General features: G+C 36.6%; 3 protein-coding genes across 4 annotated transcripts in view; all 3 read left to right on the top strand.

Moving 5' to 3' along the window:
• LOC105170480 (50S ribosomal protein L17, chloroplastic) overlaps positions 1 to 2,137 on the top strand; it is a 3,114-nt gene extending 977 nt beyond the window's left edge. Inside the window, exon 2 of the mRNA XM_011091248.2 lies at positions 1,608 to 2,137. Within this exon, the coding sequence (XP_011089550.1) occupies positions 1,608 to 2,017 (410 nt within the window). The 3' untranslated portion in view covers positions 2,018 to 2,137. The remainder of the gene's footprint in view (positions 1 to 1,607) is intronic.
• Positions 3,080 to 4,753, top strand: LOC105170479. The gene is made up of 3 exons (XM_011091247.2): positions 3,080 to 3,472; positions 3,608 to 3,852; positions 4,321 to 4,753. Exons 1-3 carry the CDS (start codon positions 3,266 to 3,268, stop codon positions 4,505 to 4,507), a joined length of 639 nt encoding a protein of 212 aa, XP_011089549.1. The 5' UTR covers positions 3,080 to 3,265; the 3' UTR covers positions 4,508 to 4,753.
• Positions 7,619 to 19,379, top strand: LOC105170478. 2 transcript variants are annotated; one of them, XM_011091246.2, is made up of 13 exons: positions 7,619 to 7,907; positions 8,506 to 8,657; positions 10,080 to 10,221; positions 10,616 to 10,732; positions 13,304 to 13,805; positions 14,546 to 14,584; positions 14,767 to 14,888; positions 15,544 to 15,690; positions 15,947 to 16,036; positions 16,117 to 16,241; positions 17,953 to 18,158; positions 18,623 to 18,747; positions 18,850 to 19,379. In XM_011091246.2, the coding sequence occupies exons 1-13, from the start codon at positions 7,695 to 7,697 to the stop codon at positions 19,036 to 19,038; spliced, it is 2,169 nt and encodes a 722-aa protein (XP_011089548.1). In that variant the 5' UTR covers positions 7,619 to 7,694; the 3' UTR covers positions 19,039 to 19,379. The 2 variants fall into 2 exon arrangements, with proteins under 2 accessions (XP_011089548.1, XP_011089547.1); XM_011091245.2 differs by having other exon boundaries at positions 14,531 to 14,584.

Below are 19,707 nucleotides of genomic sequence, written 5' to 3'. Positions count from 1 at the left end.
GTTATTTAGGTTCAGTCATGTAATGATTGGTCCAACGATTCGGTAAATTCTCCATGACTACTTTAAACCAAACTGTTGTTGAACTCCTCCCGAGGAGAAAGAAAAAGGAAACTGAATGCTTATGCATGTTTGCGTCTTCCTATAATTGCTGTGCGATTTTGAGATGCTGGCAAGATTTATATTTGACATTTATCATAATGGTATTCTTATGTTCTTGGTTACGCTAATCCAATTTGTGCTAATAAGTTGTTGTAGCTATCGCTGTCTAACATTTTATTCTCAAAGTAATAGATTTTGAGAAGGCAAAGGACTCAAATATCCTTTCTCTTTTCTCATAGGATCTCATTCTACAGTTGTTACCATTGGTGGAATCGTGCACTTTGGTTTGATATTAGACCTTTTCGTTTGCTGCATTTGTAGTTCCAAATATGACTTAAGCTCGCGACTCAGTTAAGCTAGTCGCGATGTAGGTTCAGTTTCTCCCTCCGGTTCTAGTCTACAAACAGGGCCCCCAAATGTGCGCCTTTTCAGGTTCTCTAACCTGAGGGAATAATTTTACTTGCATTACTAATTGACTGATAAAAGGCTGGTCATCATAGTGGCTTCTTGTAGAAGTTTACTCATAAAAGCTCAGAGTTGTTTCACTTATTTCATTCTCAAAATGGAAAAGCATAGATTCAACAACATAATGATATGTAAGTTCTGAAAGTATTTGCATTATAATATTTTACTATTTCAAGTTTTGAGGTCTGGGTCACTCTCTTTGTTGAAAGTGACTTAGATACTGTGTGTTACTGGTACTTTGAAGTTTGGATTGGAATTATTGGCAACAAATCTGAGTTTTCATGGAACTGCAAAATGACTCCTCTCCGGCCTTTCTTTTGCACTTCTTTCTTGTGGAATTGGAGATGAAGAAGATCCAATTCTTCATTGTGGTGGATTTGAAAGTTGAGGCTTATTTTATGAGCGGTAGACTGCATGTACCTTGACACTGATGTATGAAATCAATAGAAAAAGAAATAACATGGGAGTACGCCTTGCAACTTTACTTAGATTCAATGATGTAATAACAGCTCCATCCTCACTGCTTTTGCACTATTAGCAATAGTTTTGTATCTTATTAGAACCATTTAGAGGGAATTTGCAATAGCTTCTATTTTTGTGATGGGAATAAATTGTAGAAAAAGTTTTAAGTTCAGCGGTAGTGAAAGCTAGAGTATTTGAAAATAAAAGTGAAAAGTGGAAAAAGTTGAATTTGAATGTTTAAGAAAACAATTTAATATTTACAATTTTACCAATAAGCTGTCGAAGTTGGTAGAGAACTTATTATAGTTTTTGGTTTAGATCAACTTAATTTAATTCGTTCAAAAGTAAAAGCTTTAAATAAAAAATACTTTTTCCAAACTTATTTTCAACAATAAGTTGATAAGAGCTTATTTTAGCAGTTGCAAACACCCATTAGCTCAAAATTGCACTGATTTTTCTTGACATTTGAGGCCCCAGTTCCATTCACTATCTTGAATTCTTTTCTTAGCATGGAAATAGAATCTCACGGTTGAATTAGATGTGATTTTGCTTACATTTATACTGCTCCCACATTGCTGCAGGTTCTACGAGTTTTGAGCATAGTTTCATGGGGATCGACAATGGGAGCCGATTTTTTGCCATGAGGCATGGAAGAAAAGTGCCAAAACTTAACAGACCGCCAGACCAGCGGCGGGCTCTGTTACGGGGCCTGACAACTCAGCTTCTCAAGTATGGTCGCATAAAGACCACGAGAGCTCGAGCTAGTGCAATGAGGAAATACGTCGACAAAATGATTACGCTGGCTAAGGATGGCTCTCTGCACAAGAGAAGACAAGCCCTTGGTTTTATCTATGAAAAGCAAATAGTCCATGCATTGTTTGCTGAGGTTCCAGAGAGGTATGGTGACAGAGAAGGAGGCTATACTAGGATAATCAGAACTTTGCCGAGGCGGGGGGATAATGCACCGATGGCTTACATCGAGCTCGTCTGATTTCTGATTGGTTTGTTTGAGTAAACTTGTATGTTCAAGGTTTCAGAATACTGAAAATTTTTGTATCAAAATCTTGTATTTATGTTCATATATGCAGAATTGACAATTTTTCTTTCCTCACATTGCATTTGAATCTATCAGCCGCAATTTTTGCATTTTTTGGAGATGAAATGGTCTATATGAATTGGACAGCTTTTGTAATTATGTAATTGCCGTTTTTATAAACAATGAAGATCATATAATGTTAATATATGTATTATTCTAATATTAACACAAACATAATGTTGTGGGTCCATACTAATTTTAATAAAATCAATAACTAGAGAAAAGTGATGCCATATTATATAAGAAAATTAAAAAATCATTCCCTTATCAATATGGGATTGAAACGTAATCTCCACCTACCTGATGCATGTTGTTGCGCCATGTGCAGCCCCTAGGTTTGCTCTACAACAAGGCCCTCGTTGAGTATGAAAACTTCTGATTAGTTGTATTTCAAATATTTATGAATCTTACCCAATAATTCAAGAACCATTCTCTTATCAATTTGGGATGTAAGTGTGACCTTCCACCAAGTTAATGCATGCCCTCACGTAACGTGAGCCCCTTGGGCATATGACCTTGTGAGCCATGAAGTCTAAAATAGTTTTAACTCGAGCACTTAAGCATGAATCTTACTCAAAAATAAAAGAACTATTCTCGAAGCAATGTGGATGGAAGCATGATCCTCCTCTTCATTGTTACATGCCCTCGTGTTACATATGTCTCGTCAGGTCGACTCTAAGATATATACTTTCATATGGTTTTATTTCAAGCACTCGCATATGACTTTTATTTTTTCAGCGTCCATAAAACGTTTGTTTTAATACTATTTTGTGGTAAGTATTATATTTTTTTTTAAAGCAATAATTTATTAAAAAGAACAACAATCATATATATCTAAAGAGGTTCAAAAATTATTCCTTAATGGATTTGCTATAAGTTGGCGCATAAAACTGTGGGCGGGGCTCTTAGTGGGGCAAGCGAATAGGGTCAAGAACACAATTTGCACAAGTAGAGGGATTCATTTGGGCAAAACAAGTGCAGGGATAAGGGGAGTGGGAAAAGAAGGCGGATAAGGTTGCTGTTTGTTTCTTGTATTTTTCCCATTTGAATTTTGGCCTTCTATCATCTTCTTCTCTTTCACCATTCCCACTGATTTAAGAAGAAAAATCGAAGAAAGCAAAGAGCAACTGATTCTTGGAAGCCATGTTAGCTTCTACTACTCTAAATCTTGGCTCTTTGGGTAGCCAGCTGCTGAATTCCCCCACCCACAAACCCCACAACCCGTTCCTACTTCCAGCTACAAAACCTTTCTTGAAATCTTCAAATCCCATTGGCAGCAGCTGCTGGAAACTGACCACCTCTGTAAGAACAGCAGTGGCCGCGGTTGATTCCTCTGATCCCACTGAAAAGGTCTGATAATTACATTTTTTGTAAAATTTTCCTATGTCCCATTTTGTTATCTTTATCAAGATTGGTGCTTTGGGAGTATTCTGATTGAGTTTGATGGTTTTTGGTTATTCTTGATTTTGGGTTTTGAGAGGACAGGAGGTAGACGAAGCTGGGAGCAAGGAGTATCATTTTGTAGTTGCCAATGCTAAGTTTATGTTGGACGAGGAGGAGCATTTCAAGGAGCTGTTGTCTGAGCGCCTGAGGAATTATGCGGAGCGCAACAAGGAGCAGGATTTCTGGCTTGTAATTGAGCCCAAGTTCTTGGACAAGTTTCCCAACATTACCAAGAGACTCAAGAGGCCTGCTGTTGCTCTTGTTTCGACTAACGGACCTTGGATCAAGTAAGAGCAACCCGATGAATTGTAACGATTGATACACCTTTTCCTGAAGTTTTCAGCCTAAAAGACTATGATCATGTGAAATGCATCTAGTTGCTTTGTGCTTCATGGACTTGTTGATATCTATCATATCATGGTTCTTTATGGAATTGCTACGATCAGGACCACTTTACTGAAGTTTTTCGACTAAAAGACTATGATTATGTGAAATGCATCTAACTACTTTATGCTTCATGGACGTGTTGCTGCATCTCATATTGCAGTTCTTTTACTGCTTTTTTAACTCATAATTGTCGTTCCTTCACCATAATTGGCTATATATGCTACGTATGATCAGTCTTTGTCCTAGTGATGATCATAGTATTTCAGAACCAAGAACTTCATCCACAAACTTCAATATGCTTTTCTAAGTGTATGGAAAACTTGACCTGCATCAATTCTTCTGAAAACCACTCGTGTGTATGCATGCAGGTATATGAAGTTAAGACTAGATCGAGTTCTGCAAGAGAGCTTTGAAGCTGAAAGTCTAGAAGAAGCTTTGGCTTCCAATCCGGTTAATCTCGAGTTTGAAAAGCCGGAGAAGTGGACCGCTCCTTATCCCAAGTATGAATATGGGTGGTGGGAGCCTTTCCTTCCCTCTAAGACATCAAAGGTATGAAGAAGGATGCCTTCCACAATTTTTGTAAGTGTACCTTGTTGTAGCTTATGATTTCTTAGTTTAAGAGATGGTTTTTAGATTCATTTATAGGGATGCGGAGGAGATATGTTTTGTATCACCACTTGTAGTTCTAACTACTGCTGTGCAATTAATGTTATCCTGGTCGAGTATATTAAACGAAATACTAGTACTCAGGCTTTATGTCGATGTGAAATACACGATAATATATAGCTATTTTGCAGCCAATGCTTCAACAATTTTCCAAACATTCTTCATAGTTGATTGTGTATAGGAATATAAGTTTTCACTGGACACTGGTGGTAATTAGAAGTAGCATGTCTGAGAGTAACATGAAACTTGAAATCCAACCAAGATTCTAGATAGCCATAGCTATGTGATCACAAGTGCAGCAGATCTGAGAATTGGTCGATTTCCTTGCATCTCATGTTTGTATGTTGGCCCCAACTTTTGATGACGCAACCTCTATTTCTGCGAAAATAAGTTTGCAGAAATGCATGATAGTTGTATCAGATTCACGTCCATTGTGCGTTTTCGTTCTTTCTGATGGATCAGAAAATTTTTTTCTGACATAGACAATAACGAAGTGTGCGAGATACTCTACTAGTGTATACCTGAACAAACAACATGAAACTAGCTATGAACTGACTCAGGTAATCAGTCATTGCCACCCAATTAAAACAGAAGGCAAATGAACTTATAATTCTTGGTTTTAACTCTGCCAAGAACCTTAAGAATGTGAAGACAGATTCCTTGTACTAAAGCATAATAGATGTCGGATCTTTATCACTGCTGCTTGCTAACAGAAGGCAACTTATAATTCTTGGTTTTAACTCTGCCAAGAACCTTAAGAATGTGAAGACAGATTCCTTGTACTAAAGCATAATAGATGTCGGATCTTTATCACTGCTGCTTGCTGTCGGTAACGAAAGGTAGTTCTGGTAGTCTTTGAATAACCTTTTCTGGATTTGCCTTGAGAGCATAAGAATCCACTTGATCTTCATGACTCCCGGACAATACGCCCTTGAAGTTTTGGCACATTAGAAAAAACTGTTGGATTCGTTTTTTGAGTGTTTTGTTGTGTTTTATGGAGATAGAGAGAGAAAAATAAAGACAAATAAGTGTGTGTTACAGATAGTATGTTTGGATTTGTTTTTGGAGATAATTTAAAATCAGTATTGTATGTTTAATGTTGTGTTTTGGAAGACAAAAATTACTATTCATTGTTAAATCATTGCCAAATCATATCTTTTTTTATTTATATTTATGTATATATATGTGTATATATATGTATGCATTTATGCTAAAACAGCTAAAAACACCTAAAGGTGTTTTTGAATGATACAAACATTGAGTATGTTTTGACTTGTTCCAAAAATAACATGAAAATGAAAACAAACATAGCGCTTAAATTTTGGAAAATTACACCAACACCCCCATCCTGTCATGTCTTATATTACAAATTTTCCTGGCCATCCAATCTTCAGGGGAGAGAATAAGGTTTAATGCAATTTATTCTTCTATGATATTATAAATGAGCAAATTATGTCCGTATGAAAAAAAATAACAATTTATCCCCCGTGTTTTTTAAAATGAAATAATTTACCTTCTCAAATAGGGGGTTAAATTGCTTCATTTTAAAAAATACAAGGGGGTACGTTGCTTCATTTTAAAAAATACAAGAGGGTACGTTGCTAATTTTTAAAAAAACAAGGGGATAAATTGCTAATTTTTTTCTTCATATGTGATAATTTGCATATTTGTAATATGATAAGGGGTAAATTGCATATTTTCCGGATAGAATATGTAACCCAAAACTTTAAGAGATGTTGAGGTTATCCCTTCACTTTAAGCAGCATGCTAGATGATCAACTCACAAGTACTGAGCAAAGTATACAGTGAATTGCTCGTCGTCTAGATTCCATTGCTTTAACGCTCAATTGTAGATTCATGTCATGCTTGGTTACTGTAGTTCTTCAAGAGAGACGAGGTAGACAAGAAGAACACTTATTGAATATATACAGTGGTCAAGAAGTCGAACCAGCTGCCATGCCACCAACACAGACGAAACCACCTGTAAATTTCACATGCTATCCTTCCCGTTGCCTTGTTGCATCCGGTCCTTGGCAAAAAGAGCGACGCTCATACACAAATCATCCGGCAATTCAATCTCTGGAGGTTTTTAAGATGATCTATGAAAGTTTGTCCAAGTCTGGCATGAACCTGTTTTGTTTATATTTCTTTCCATCTCCATCATGTCTTCATGTCTAGTCATCTTACTGCCTCTTTGTCGCCGCTAATCTTTACTGTCCAAAGGACATTGTAATCCAAAAGAACATCAAATTACCATAAAAAAATTATGATGGGCATTTTCAAAATATTACATATAAATTTACTGAAACTATATCGAATGAAGTTTACACGTAGTACAAAAACAGACTTTAAGTGGGATAATTATAATTTGGCATAAATTTTTTTTTCCTCCTATAACGTCAACGTTTGGTTTGAATTCATTTTGATTCGTTATCTTTAGTAATATTAGATTTAATTTTTTATTTTTAGTAATATTAGGATGTATACATATTGATCGAGTGTGCGTTGATTGTTAATTAAAAATAAAAATTATTACATTGTACTCTTCTGAGATTTGATGTAATTATACGTAGATTTTATGTGGTTTAAAAAAATTAATATGCTAATACATGGAAGAGGGATATTTTCACCTTTATAAGAATAATTTGATAATAAAATATTTATTTGACATCTAATAAGTCAATCGATGATGAACATTAATTCTTATTCAATTTTTTTTTTTGACTAATATCAACAAATTCGATAATTTTTTTTATTAATGGAGGGGTCTATTTATTAGAAAAAAATTAAGGTTAGGAGTACTAAAGATTTTTTAAATTATAAAGGATCTTTGTATAATTATATCAAATATCAAGAAATGTTGTACAATTATTCCTTAAAAATAATATTCTTGAAGTATTTTGAAATGGGCCAATATGAATATTGGAGGCCCAAATAAACGGAATATGTTGCGTAATGTAAGCCCAATTTGATGGCCTTTAATGTTGATCAGAGAATATTTTCCTTTCTTCAGTGCGTTTTGGTTCCGGTTGAGGTTGAGAGTATGGTGAAAGGGCGAGAGCATTAAAAACCGGCGATGGAAGCGGTGGCGGAAGGGCTGTGGGCGCTGGCGGAGCACCACGAGCAGAGAAGGGAGATAGGGAAGGCGGTGAAATGCCTTGAGGCGATTTGCCAGAGCCCAGTCTCGTTTCTCCCCATTGTTGAAATCAAAACCCGCCTCCGAGTCGCCGCTCTTCTTCTGAAGCACTCGCACAATGTCAATCACGCAAAAGCTCACCTGGAGCGTTCCGTATGTCTCGTTTCCTTTGTACTGTTTCCACGGGTTTTCCGTTGAATTTGACGAAGTCTTTGTCGTCTTAGCTTCCGTTTGACTCTATTTGTAGCTTGATTGGAGCAAATATATAGTGGAAAATACTGGATTTCGTGCTCTTGTTTGCGAGTGTTTCCATAGCTTGGGTATGGTTGGGATGTATGGCAATGCGTCGTCTTGTCAGATTTTACCCTTGTCGAATTCTTGGATGTATTTGAGTTTTTCATATAAATATAATTGTAGCATGAGATGGAAAAAAAGGTAACAATATAATGTAAGACTTATATGTCGAGAGGGCATGGACTTGTATGCATCCGGAATTGAGATTTCTTCCTATATGCTTGAGGTGATGTTTCATAAAGATACTGAAGTCAATGAACTGTTTTTATAGTCCTTAACCATCCAGACTCATAGTAAACTGATATATCTTCAATGTGATTAAGTTGAGAATCTGCATTGTTAGGCTGTGACTTTATTGCAAGGGTTATTTAGTAGATGAGTCATCCTTATATATCATCAATTTAGCTTTCTGGAACAAATTTTACCTCATCTTCTAATAGGTCTTGGCTTGGTGCAGCAACTTCTCTTGAAGTCTATTCCTTCTTGCTTTGAGCTGAAGTGCAGAGCTTATAGCCTGTTGAGCCAGTGCTACCATCTTGTGGGAGCAATTCCTTCACAAAAACAGATATTAAACAAGGGTGTAGAACTCACTGCACTTTCTGGAGATGGGTATGCATATCTAGAGTACATGAAGTTTAAGGCTTTCTACTTTGCATTACTGTGTTGTGATCTTAACTGTAAGGTGCCGGACTTGGATTCCACATGGGTATTATAGGGTATTGATGTGGGGTGTTTATGGCATTTAGGTCTCCCACTTCAGTAGCTAGCTTTTGAGTTAGGGTTTTCCCAAGGCCATATCAATTTGTATTAGAGCCATACACCGTCAGTCTAGTTCCAATCGTTCAACGTGGGTGGTGAAGCTGGTATTGCAGCATTCTCCCGATGCTAGGTTAGACTAGCGCAAAGCCAGTCCAAGTGGATGGTAATGTTGGTATAGCAATGTTAGCCTGGGGCAAGGACCTAGGGTAGAGCTAGCAGCATGGGCACCGAGGCTGCATACCGTGGTGAATTGTTATGATTCTAATTTGTAAGGTATAGGACTTGGAGCCATATTGGTATTATGTTGTACTGATGTGGTGTCTATATGGCCTTGGGCTCTGCCACTACAATAGCTAGCTTTTGAGGTAGGGTTCTCCCAAATTCATATCATGCTGCTTGGAGTGGGTGAATGAATTCATAGTTTTTCCTTATAATTGAAACAAAATGTGCAGAGCTGAGAGAGATCCTCATGGTCCTCCTACTAGCAGTATTAAATTAGTGATTTTGTAAAGGACATATCTCCGCTTCCTCTAGAGTCTTATCATTGATATGTCCACCAAAAAGGTACTCATATATATTTCATACAAAAACAGACCTACTCGTCTATGCTGACCTTGGAAGATGCATTCTTTCTTTTCTTTCTTTTGGTTGTTGTGTGTGTGTGTGAGAGAAATGGAACTTTTGGCATCTCTATTTATCTATCCCTCAAATTATTGCCAAGCACATTCATCTGCCCTTGGTACTTTTTCTTTTCTGAGGTGTTTGGTTAGAAGCCCCAACCCATGTTGACAGTAGTTTTGTAATAAGCACTTATCTTTGTGAATAGCAAATCAACTATTCAAAGCCTTCTTAGTTATCTAAATATGGACAAAGAGGTATCTCTGTACCAAAGAATAATATCTTTAAGGTTCAAAGTATCCTTTTTATTGCTTCTTTAAGCTCCTCAAGAGGAAATGTGGTTGTGTAAGGTACGATCTTAGAATTGTTCCCTTTCTTAGATGTCTTAGCTTTGAACTTATTTCTGGAATCTTCCGATTTTTCCCTATTTTGCTTTAACTGGAGTTCTGTTTCTTATCTTCAGAATAGTTTACTTACTACTACGAAGTAAGCATGTATGCTGATGAGGTGAAGAACAAATTGCTAGTAAATACAAGAGAATTCAATATGAGTTGTTTGTTATTGCTTAAGGTTCTAGTTAGAAGGTATGCATGTTCTTGTATAACTTGTGCTTTGGGAACTTTGTGTTCACAAGTAGAAGGTTATGGCTTGAAGGTTTGCAGGAGGGTTATGGTCTTGCAACTTCAATTCTCAGCTTGCAAATGCCCTGATAATTGAGGGAGACTACAATGGGTCAATTTTGTCATTGCAACAAGGATTTAGTTGTGCTGTGGAGATGTGTTACCCGGAACTGCAGGTTTGTTCTGACTGTTCTGAATCTTTTTAACCATCAATTTTATAGTATGCTGGCATGGCCGCATGGGTCTTTTATATGGTGCATTTGGCGAGACGTGGAGGAATTTTTTGTGCAAGTTTATAGAAACTCCTTGGATTGGATTTAATCTATCTTTGGTTTTTGATTCCTAGTTCAGTAGCACCATATATCATATATCTCGAAGTGCATACTACTCTTTTCTATATTATGTTCAAGTAACAGTGATGACACTCATTTTCTTGTTTGTTTAGTACTGCTCATATATTGGTAAGTGTTGAGGTGCTCTCTGTTTGCTATGTGCTAAATGTCAGGCTGCCTGAAAGATATTATACATTCTTGTAGGCATCTAATTCTGTTTTATTCTATTGTGAACCAGATGTTTTTTGCTACTTCAATATTGCACGTCCGTGTGATGCAGTGGGACAGCACAAGTCTGGTAGAGGAATCTGTCAACAGATGCAATTTCATATGGGAATCTATTGAGCCTGATAAAGTAAGATAAGTCCTCTTTTAATTCTAGTATTTTGTTTCCTTATTTCTACCTTTAGTTGTTTCTAAGTCCAAACAGGTTCGGCTCAAAACCGCTAGTCTGCATCAAAGTGAATACCCTTATATGATATGCTTATAAGAGACACCTACAAATCTGATTTGTACAACAACTTTATCATATATGATTTTGGCCATGGTTATATTTCTCTCATGTGGAATTAAGAGCACCTCCAAGTAAAGCAATTGATGCACATCTATAGTTTGGCTCCATATAGTGATACTGTTTTGCGTAATTGCAGTGCCAATATGGTTTGCAATGAAAGTACTGGGATCTTAAAGAAATTATTCTTTGACTTTTGTTGAAAGCATCACTTTCTGAAGTAAAATTTCTATTCATTTATCTGTACTACACCCAATACTTCTAGCCCTGGGCCAGAGACAAACTGGCTAAGAGTCCACTTTGTAATTATCCAGTATCTGCTTTGTCTTGCTCGGGGATGGTGGTGTGGGATCCTTGCCGCTATCCTCTGTTACCTATACTTGACACACCTATAACTGGCCAATTTTTGCTACTTGTAGGAGTATCACTGATATTGGTTTGTATGCAAAGATTTACGTATTGGTATCATCAAAAATATAGTTCACACAATGTTTAACCAACACAAATGTATGTGGATGCAATGCAGTATGAGTGCCGCTCTGAGAGTAGCACAGTGATGGTGGAAACTCATAGAGAAGGAAGAATATAATCAAACAACAATTATGCAGATAACAAATGCAGCAGATTAATGAAAAGAAAGCACGGAGGTTGATTCAAAGAGTATGTTTGCTGGATGATTTGTTGGGCTTTAGTTCCTAAGTGAAATCTGCAATAGAGCAATTGAAAATATTGATATTGTTGGCCAAAAACTTAACTCTAGCGTGATATTGTAACAAACAAAAACCTACACTGCCTTAATAAGGAAGACATACCTAAATACCATTAGATAAGGGTTACACAATCACCTCATCTAAAAGCTTAAACTGTTGGAGAGGAGAATCATTTAATAGTTAATATTTTAACACACCCCCTCATGTGCAAACCCTGCATGTGAAACATTTCTTTTATAAATGGGTGGCTATAAGATTTAAACGGCCACCTCGTTTAAAAGCTTAAGTTGTTAGATCTCTTAGATTTGTTAGAGAGAACAATTTAAATTTAATATCTTAACATTAAATACTGACACGAATTACAGAAAAACTTGAATGAAATACCCATGACATCTGGAAGAGGAAAACACCGCGAGGAAAGAATTATTTACTGAAAAAAATACTAAACAATAATTATGTTCCTGCATCACACAGATACCTTGATAATGATATATGACCGGATATGCATGGATTCTTCAACGAGGACTGTAACTCACTATTTATGGAGGAATTTGCTCTGTGTCCAATGATAGAAGTTTATGAAGTCCATTTATATGTACATCAGAGGATGATGACTTAATACATATGCTTATACATAATTACTAGCATGGCCCTACTCCCTTACCTACATATATTTCAATAGTATTTCAATGGTGTTTTAGTACTAAAATATCATGACAAATAACTCTTTCCACTTCAAGTTCATTGTTTTTCCATATATTGTGAATAATCATGTTCAGTTTCTTGCAAGCCTGTTCATATCCGGTTTTCTGTAGGATTAATCTTGCATTCTTCTACACAGCAATAGGGGTGTTTCTAAATTACTCCAGGGATTTAAAGTTTCTATTATGAGTCGTATATATATTGTCACTTTGTAGGATGTGGCTATATACAAAGAAATACTATATTGGTACTTGTAATAATGCACTCACTTTAGTCCTTGATCTCCTCCTCTGACATGATCATTATTAAAGCTCCCTTTTCTAAACAGGTTAATTTATTCTGGAACTATTATCTGAACTCTCTCTCCCCCCTATAATTATTGTCATGTTGACCCTTATGTAAGCAGGTGAATTTCTTTCCAAACTATTTGAACTAACACTATCCCAAACTTTGTGTCAATTGAAAGGAAGCATCTAAAAGTAGAAAGCACCATACAGTTACTGAGTTACCTAATACTTAAGTGCGACTGTATAAAGTTGACTGGCAAGCTGTGCTGTCTTTAAATTCATGCTTGCTGATTTCTTCTAATTCAGACGACTTCACTGTTGGTTTTGCATAAGCAGCTTCTTTTGCTGATCTTTTTCAAATGAAAGGAGTCCGTAATTGTTTGTTGCTTGACGCGCTTTGTGTTTACTTACTAGCTAGATGAAATGCTTGGGTCTGCAGTTGCTTGAATGGATTCCATAGAGACCTCGGATTAAATATTGTTTATGCTCAGATGACAATTAATAGTCTAATTAGATGACTACTGCATGTGTACCTGATGCTTAACTGTAGAAATATCATAATGCTGTTTGCTTATGTCTGCAACTTGCAAGTATACTTGAGAATGTTAATTATGCATGTACAAATATTTACTTTTCCTTTCATTGAACCTTACCTATAATGCCAGCTGAAATCAAAATTTCCTCTGTTTTTTGGTTCCTCTCCTTGTATTCAAAAGAGACAACATTGCCTCGGGTTACTGTTTTATCACGAGCTGCTGCAATTATTCTACCTACTCCGGATATGTGACTACAAGACTGCTGCTCAACGTATTGATAAATTGGATGCTGCTATGAAGTCTGACATGGAGAGGATGCAACAAATACGAGAACTCACGAATGAACTTGATGTGTTAAATCGTAGTCTCTCACGCTCTGACTTGAACTACAAAGACAGAACTGCTCTTGCTGAAAAACAAACTAAGCTGGAGGAAAGACTTAGTAATTACACAGGAACAAATTTAACTGGAAAAGCAAGCTTGGAGCCTGCATATTTTGGAAATGTGAAGCGAGCATGGCCTGATAAGCTTGAGTTGGCTCCACCTCCTATTGATGGGGAATGGCTGCCTAAAAGTGCGGTCTATGCATTGGTAGATCTTATGGTGGTTGTTTTTAGCAGGCCAAAAGGGCTTTTTAAGGAGTGCCAGAAGAGGATTCAATCTGGGTTACAAACCATTCAAGGTCAGTTTGGAACAGTGTAAGAAATTTATATTGTCAATCCACAGTCTGCTGGGTTCTTGATGAATTACAATCATTATTCACGATAGGATGATTCTCTATGTCATCTATCATCCAGGACTAACTAGTAAAAAGTTAACCTTAACAATATCTTGGGTTGTCTTTTACACTAATAGTTCCCCTATTATTGCCTATGGGTGTTCTTGAAGGCAAATCAGGTGAAATAAATAATGCAAATGAGATTTGAATTGGATATTTGCTGGCGGTGATTGTATAAGTGGCACTTATTATTTCTTTCTTAGTCAAGACCATAATGCATGATAACCCAATTATTTGAATGTATTCTTGTTTGTTGTTATCTGCAGGATCCTGGATCTGGCTTTCTGTTGCCTATTTTTTTGCCTAACATCAGGGTAGACCTATAAAAGGAATTAAATCCAGGAACGCCCTGAATTATTTCTAGGAAAAAGTATGCCGTAATTCTCAAAGAGCTGATTATCCATTGACTGAGGATAAGTGCCAAAACTAATATATAGTGCGACTTCACCTCAAAGTTTATTACCTGTTCCTAGATTTAGAATAGAATCTCGGCGTAATAAATGTGAAAATTAATTGGTTGATTGTGTTGAAAACAAGTCATTGAGATAGTTGATAATATGAGCAGGAGAAGGTTTTTACTTGAAAAATATCTAAATGAGGTTTGGGTGCTCAGCTTGAAATGTTAATAGTTGTTTTACATGCAGAGGAGCTGTTGCAATTGGGGATTACTGACAGGGTCAAAGGTGAGAGTTCTATATATGTCATGTCTAAACTGTACGGGTAAACTATCAAAGTCCTCCAAATAAAGGACCCTTATGAACATCTCCGATTTTATAGTGACTACTGGTTAGGTTCTTCTAGTTCTGTTATTAATTGTCAGCAAAGGGTTATTAACATGTGTTCTCTGCAACGTACTGGATGCCAGAAGTGGAGTTGCAACACTCTGCAATTTGGATGGCTGGTGTATATTTAATGCTTCTAATGCAGTTCCTGGAAAACAAAGTAGCTATTGATCTTACACGAACTGAATTCGTAGAAGCACAAGAGGTTTGTTACCTTCACCTGGCCAGATTTGATTTAAGTAATCTTCAATTTGAGGTCCTGTTGATTGAAACTCAATTTTACTAGAGTGGTTTAAAGGAATATATTGCTCAAATTTGTCTCAAATTTCTGATCTTTGTTCTCTTTTTGTTTGGCCCACTTACTCTTGGTGGAATAATATACTGCTGAGTCAGTTAATGTTAAATTTGCGCTATGAGATGTTAGTGTTTATAGTCAGAGGAAACCTGAAAATCTTTTTGATGGGATTAACGCCTTGTGGACACCTCAAAAATGCACTCCCATAGCAAAATATAAAGAAATATAACATTAACACGAGGATGTTCCAACAAATTTGCCATGGGGTAGTAGATGTTATGAAACATGCATCTTATGAGATTAATTGTCTTCACAATGGCTTTGAAATGAAGTGACATTGTCTATTAAATGCTTGAGATCCCACATATAATACGTATAAGCTTTTATGGTGTTCTAAAAGACAAAATCTATCGTGGTTGTTAGAAGTAAAATTCTCTGAAGTGCTTCTTTGTTGGCTACTACTGTAAGATCCTGATACTTGAGTATTTTATTATTTTCTTGATCTGCATATGACATATAAATATATGATGTCACAAAGAGATGAATGCAACTATTGTCTGTCCAGGCTTTGGTGCAGATGAGAAATTGGTTTGTTCGCTTTCCAACCATCCTACAGGCTTGTGAGAGCACAATTGAGATGCTAAGGGGCCAATATGCACATTCTGTGGGCTGCTATAGTGAAGCGGCTTTCCATTTTCTTGAAGCATCAAAGGTAATATCGTGATCTTGTCATGTCGTCGCGTACACCTGGCACTGTTCCATAAAGATATTTTCAATCTAAGTGTTCTTTCCTTTCTTTGTTATTGGCATTTTTATCATCAGTGTTGTATGTTACCTAGTACTTATCAATCTCCATAAGGAATTGGGTAGGAAACCATATAGGATATTTTTTTCTTCCCCCATTCATCTAGAAATCCACTCCCCATGCTATGTTCCGAATTTTGGTTTAACCATGGTTGCATATGTAGTTGACTCAAAGTAAATCGACGCAAGCCATGAGCCAAATTTATGCAGCAGTCTCTTTTATCTGCATCGGTGATGCTGAATCTTCAGCCAAGGTGATACCCTTTTAAGTTTTAAATCAGTGTTTGTAAATGGCATTGTTAAGATTTACTTACAAGGCCTAGATGTTACACAGGCTGTTGATTTGATAGGACCTGTTTTAGGAGTGATAGACTCCTTTGTTGGGGTTCGAGAAAAGACCTGTGCTTTGTATACTTATGGATTTCTACTTATGAGGCAACAGAATTTACAAGAAGCCAGGTAAAGATTGACAAAACCACTGTTATTTCATTTTGTTAAATCCTTCCATTATCAATACATGTTTGCTAGTGCATTATTATGGTGTCTTTTCTCTGGTCAAGACATACACCTGACCCATTTCAGCTGTGACTAGAATTCTCTGAGGTTTTCAAGGCACTGTGTTGTCCTTGTTCAACATGGGCTTATTCATTGTGTCAGTTAGCTAGTGCAAAACTATGTGGACAACATGTGGAGCCTCACCTGACTTTTTAAAAAATGTTGACACAGCTTCTACCAGTGCATATGCATTAATTTGCATGTCCAGTTCATCTTTGTCTCTCGAGTCTTAGGGTCAGTGGGACGTGGGGGTTAAAAATTTTGTAAGCGACTGGATCTGTTGCCTCAGAGAATTCGTCATTAGAAGTTACTTCAATGTGCTTTGTTGGTCGGACCAGCCATAATATGGTGGCAGATAACATGCTTTAGAAAGGGATGATAAACACATATGATATTCTCACTTTTCACCCTTTTCTCCATGGATGTTCTATTCATTAGCTTAGGAGTGAATATTGATTGTTATCATACTTTGGTGGTGACCATTTCTGTTATGAATCGAAGTGGTCCACCTTGAGAAATTATTTCTTGTCTTGTCAGAGGAAAAATAATGGTTTGGTTTCTTGAGGACCTGTTTTGTTTGTCATAATGTGATCAGGCTTGACTATCTAACTGCCAGAAAATTTAATTACTCCAGGAATCTGTTAGTGTTACCATATTTACATTTGGATGGAATGAGGGAGGTTTGCTACATTTGAATTAGACACAAAATTTAGTTCTAGCAATTATCGTTGATCGACTGACCCGTTTCCTGCCAACCAAAAGGGGTACTTAGTTATGCACTGACCTTCGAATGGTGATTTATGAAACTCTCAACATTTTCACTGAGAAGTTACTTTATGCCCTCCGTTCTTGTGCTTTCTGAATTTATGCTGCTCGAACACAGGAAATATTTTTGTTTCTCTGTTTGGACTTTGATGGTGAATTTTGAGGCATGCATACCAAATGTTTGGAATGTGCTCTATCAGAGAATGTATCAAACTTTGCTTGGGACTTCACAACAGGAGGCCAGCAAATGATCAATATCTCTGTAATGTGCATTGACTTCTGTAGAGTGACAGAAAAAAAGGAAGTGAATTAAGGAAATACTTTTTGTTCTGTAACAGCAAGTAATTGAGTATTAATCACAAACAGATTGAATAATTGATTAAAGACTATTTGAAATGGCTCTTCTGCTTAGAAATGAAGTTCTCCAAATCTTCCTGGAAATCCATGCTCACTGCTCCTATTGGAGCATCTGTACCTTTACGCATCAGGAAGCTGCTGAGTGTATTTCTGCATGGGCTTGGGCATGGATGATGGTTTGGCATTATCAGTGCTAGGTCTGTGTCAGTTTGAGATCCTAAAGGTGCTACAGTAATGACTAAGGCCTTTTTACATGAAATTGGATCAAAAATACATAGGTGCTCGATGTAGTGGTGTATTCAATTTGTTTAGTCAAAGTTGTCTGAATGAAGCTGCCCCTAGCAGATCTTTTAACCTGTTCCAAAGCAATATTTGTCATTCTTTTCATCTTTATGACATTTTAAGGAAGAGCTCCAATCCAAATCACAATTTGAATATGCATTTTCTCCAATCTCTCCTCCTGTATCTTACATATGCCATAAACTTGATGCAGAGTCCGGCTAGCTTCTGGCTTGCAGACTACACATACTTACTTGGGAAACCTACAACTTGTTTCCCAGTATTTGACTGTGCTAGGAAATTTGGCACTTGCTCTACATGACACTGGACAAGCCAGAGAAATCTTAAGATCTGCCCTGACATTGTCAAAAAAGCTTTATGATATTCCAACGCAGAACTGGGTTCTCTCAAATTTGACAGGTACGTACTGTCAGTGTTTTTGGTTTATCATAATGGATTACTTTATGTGTTCTCTAATTATCATTTATGCTGTAACTGAAATTTGAATATATCTTTTTTTGTTGTCAGTATTTCTTAAAAACGTAATACCACCATTCAAGTGGTCTGTATGTGATGCCTTGACATTTAAATAATTGGTTCTTGTACATATGGGTATGGCTTCGAAGGATACTAACTATTCTTAAACTTACAACCGACCTTGTCCAGAGTCAGAGTCGAATGACTGCAAACTGCTGGTTATAGAGTCAATCTAAGTTTACCAAATTTAAAATAGTGGTTTTTTCTCTCATTCGATGTAGAACCATGTGGAAAAGCATTTGGTGAGCGTGTGTCTAAAGGGTTTGTGTAGTTGAAAGTTGCTTTTGTTTTCTCTTAATCGTTTGTCCCCATCAGTGGTTAGGTGATTTGTCTTTTGCTATCTGCAGCTCTGTACCAGCAATCAGGGGAGAAAGGGAGTGAAATGGAGAATCTCGAGTATCAAAGGAGAAAAATTGAGGATTTGCAGCAAAGACTTGCCACTGCACGTTCATCAGTTCATCATAATGAACTGGTAAGGACACTCGTGGTACTCATGATTACCTCTCAAAGCTACCTGCAATATTTGTCGCAATCTTAGTCAACTGCTTATTTATCTACTCATAAAAATGAGCAGATTGAGAAAGTAAAACTCCAAGTCCAACAATTGAATGAGCATGACATGAAGCGAGCGATTGCAGGCCCTTCCAAGAGCATCGATCTTGACATACCTGAATCTGTTGGGTTGTTAACTCCTCAACCAATGCCTTCATCAGCGAGGCTTATGGATCAGGACATTGGGAGGCTTAGGAAGAGGAAAGTATAGTGTCCATCCTGCCTGTAAGTTAAAACTTGTATTAACATATTCAAACCGCGGAAGGACAGACATGCTCTTTCGTTGATAGGTATGATTATCCACTCTAATGTGAAATGCATCATTCGAGTCTAGTAGCGGTATATATAATACACATATATAGGTAAATCATGTCATCTTAAGAATTCTAATAGGCACTAGAACCGATCGCTCTTGTAAAGCTCTTCTTTGTTTTCGTGGGTAGATTATTAACTTGTAATTTTTTTTCTTGTTCATCGTATTGTATTTTCAAATTTCAGTGGTTAGAAAATTCACTTTCTATGCCCAGAAAAATTTAGTAGTAGTTGGACTTTCTTCCCCACTTTATAGGTAACTTTGTATTTTTGTGTGACTGTTCAGACCAATTTTAGTTTAGTTTTGGTTTTGAACTATATCCTGAGTTTTTAAAAATTACAGGGTAAATTACAATTTGCCATTTGAACTATGTCCGTTTTTACACTTTACCTTTGAGTTTTTTCTTTTTGTCAACTTACCATTTTAAGTTTGTAAAATTTGCACTTTGCCATATGATCGTTTTATTGTTGATCTTTTGGCTGAAAAAATATCACATACTGTGCATATGTGAAAAATATCACATCACATAAATCCTCAAATATCAAATATGCACTGAATGTGATTCTT

The sequence above is a fragment of the Sesamum indicum genome, linkage group LG9, assembly GCF_000512975.1.
Source record: "Sesamum indicum cultivar Zhongzhi No. 13 linkage group LG9, S_indicum_v1.0, whole genome shotgun sequence".
In the NCBI taxonomy this organism is placed as follows: Eukaryota; Viridiplantae; Streptophyta; class Magnoliopsida; order Lamiales; family Pedaliaceae; genus Sesamum; species Sesamum indicum.
The sequence above is the reverse complement of the archived record's forward strand: the minus strand, read 5'-3'. Positions and strand labels throughout refer to the sequence as shown.

Excerpts from the sequence above, each read along its gene's own strand:
- LOC105170479 (XM_011091247.2), top strand. The coding sequence starts at position 3,266 with ATGTTAGCTTCTACTACTCTAAATCTTGGCTCTTTGGGTAGCCAGCTG. Across the intron at positions 3,473-3,607 it reads CCTCTGATCCCACTGAAAAG|GAGGTAGACGAAGCTGGGAG; the intron begins GTCTGATAATTA and ends TTGAGAGGACAG. Across the intron at positions 3,853-4,320 it reads ACTAACGGACCTTGGATCAA|GTATATGAAGTTAAGACTAG; the intron begins GTAAGAGCAACC and ends GTATGCATGCAG.
- LOC105170478 (XM_011091245.2), top strand. The coding sequence starts at position 7,695 with ATGGAAGCGGTGGCGGAAGGGCTGTGGGCGCTGGCGGAGCACCACGAG. Across the intron at positions 14,585-14,766 it reads GATTACTGACAGGGTCAAAG|AAGTGGAGTTGCAACACTCT; the intron begins GTGAGAGTTCTA and ends ACTGGATGCCAG. Across the intron at positions 15,691-15,946 it reads ATTTTCTTGAAGCATCAAAG|TTGACTCAAAGTAAATCGAC; the intron begins GTAATATCGTGA and ends TTGCATATGTAG.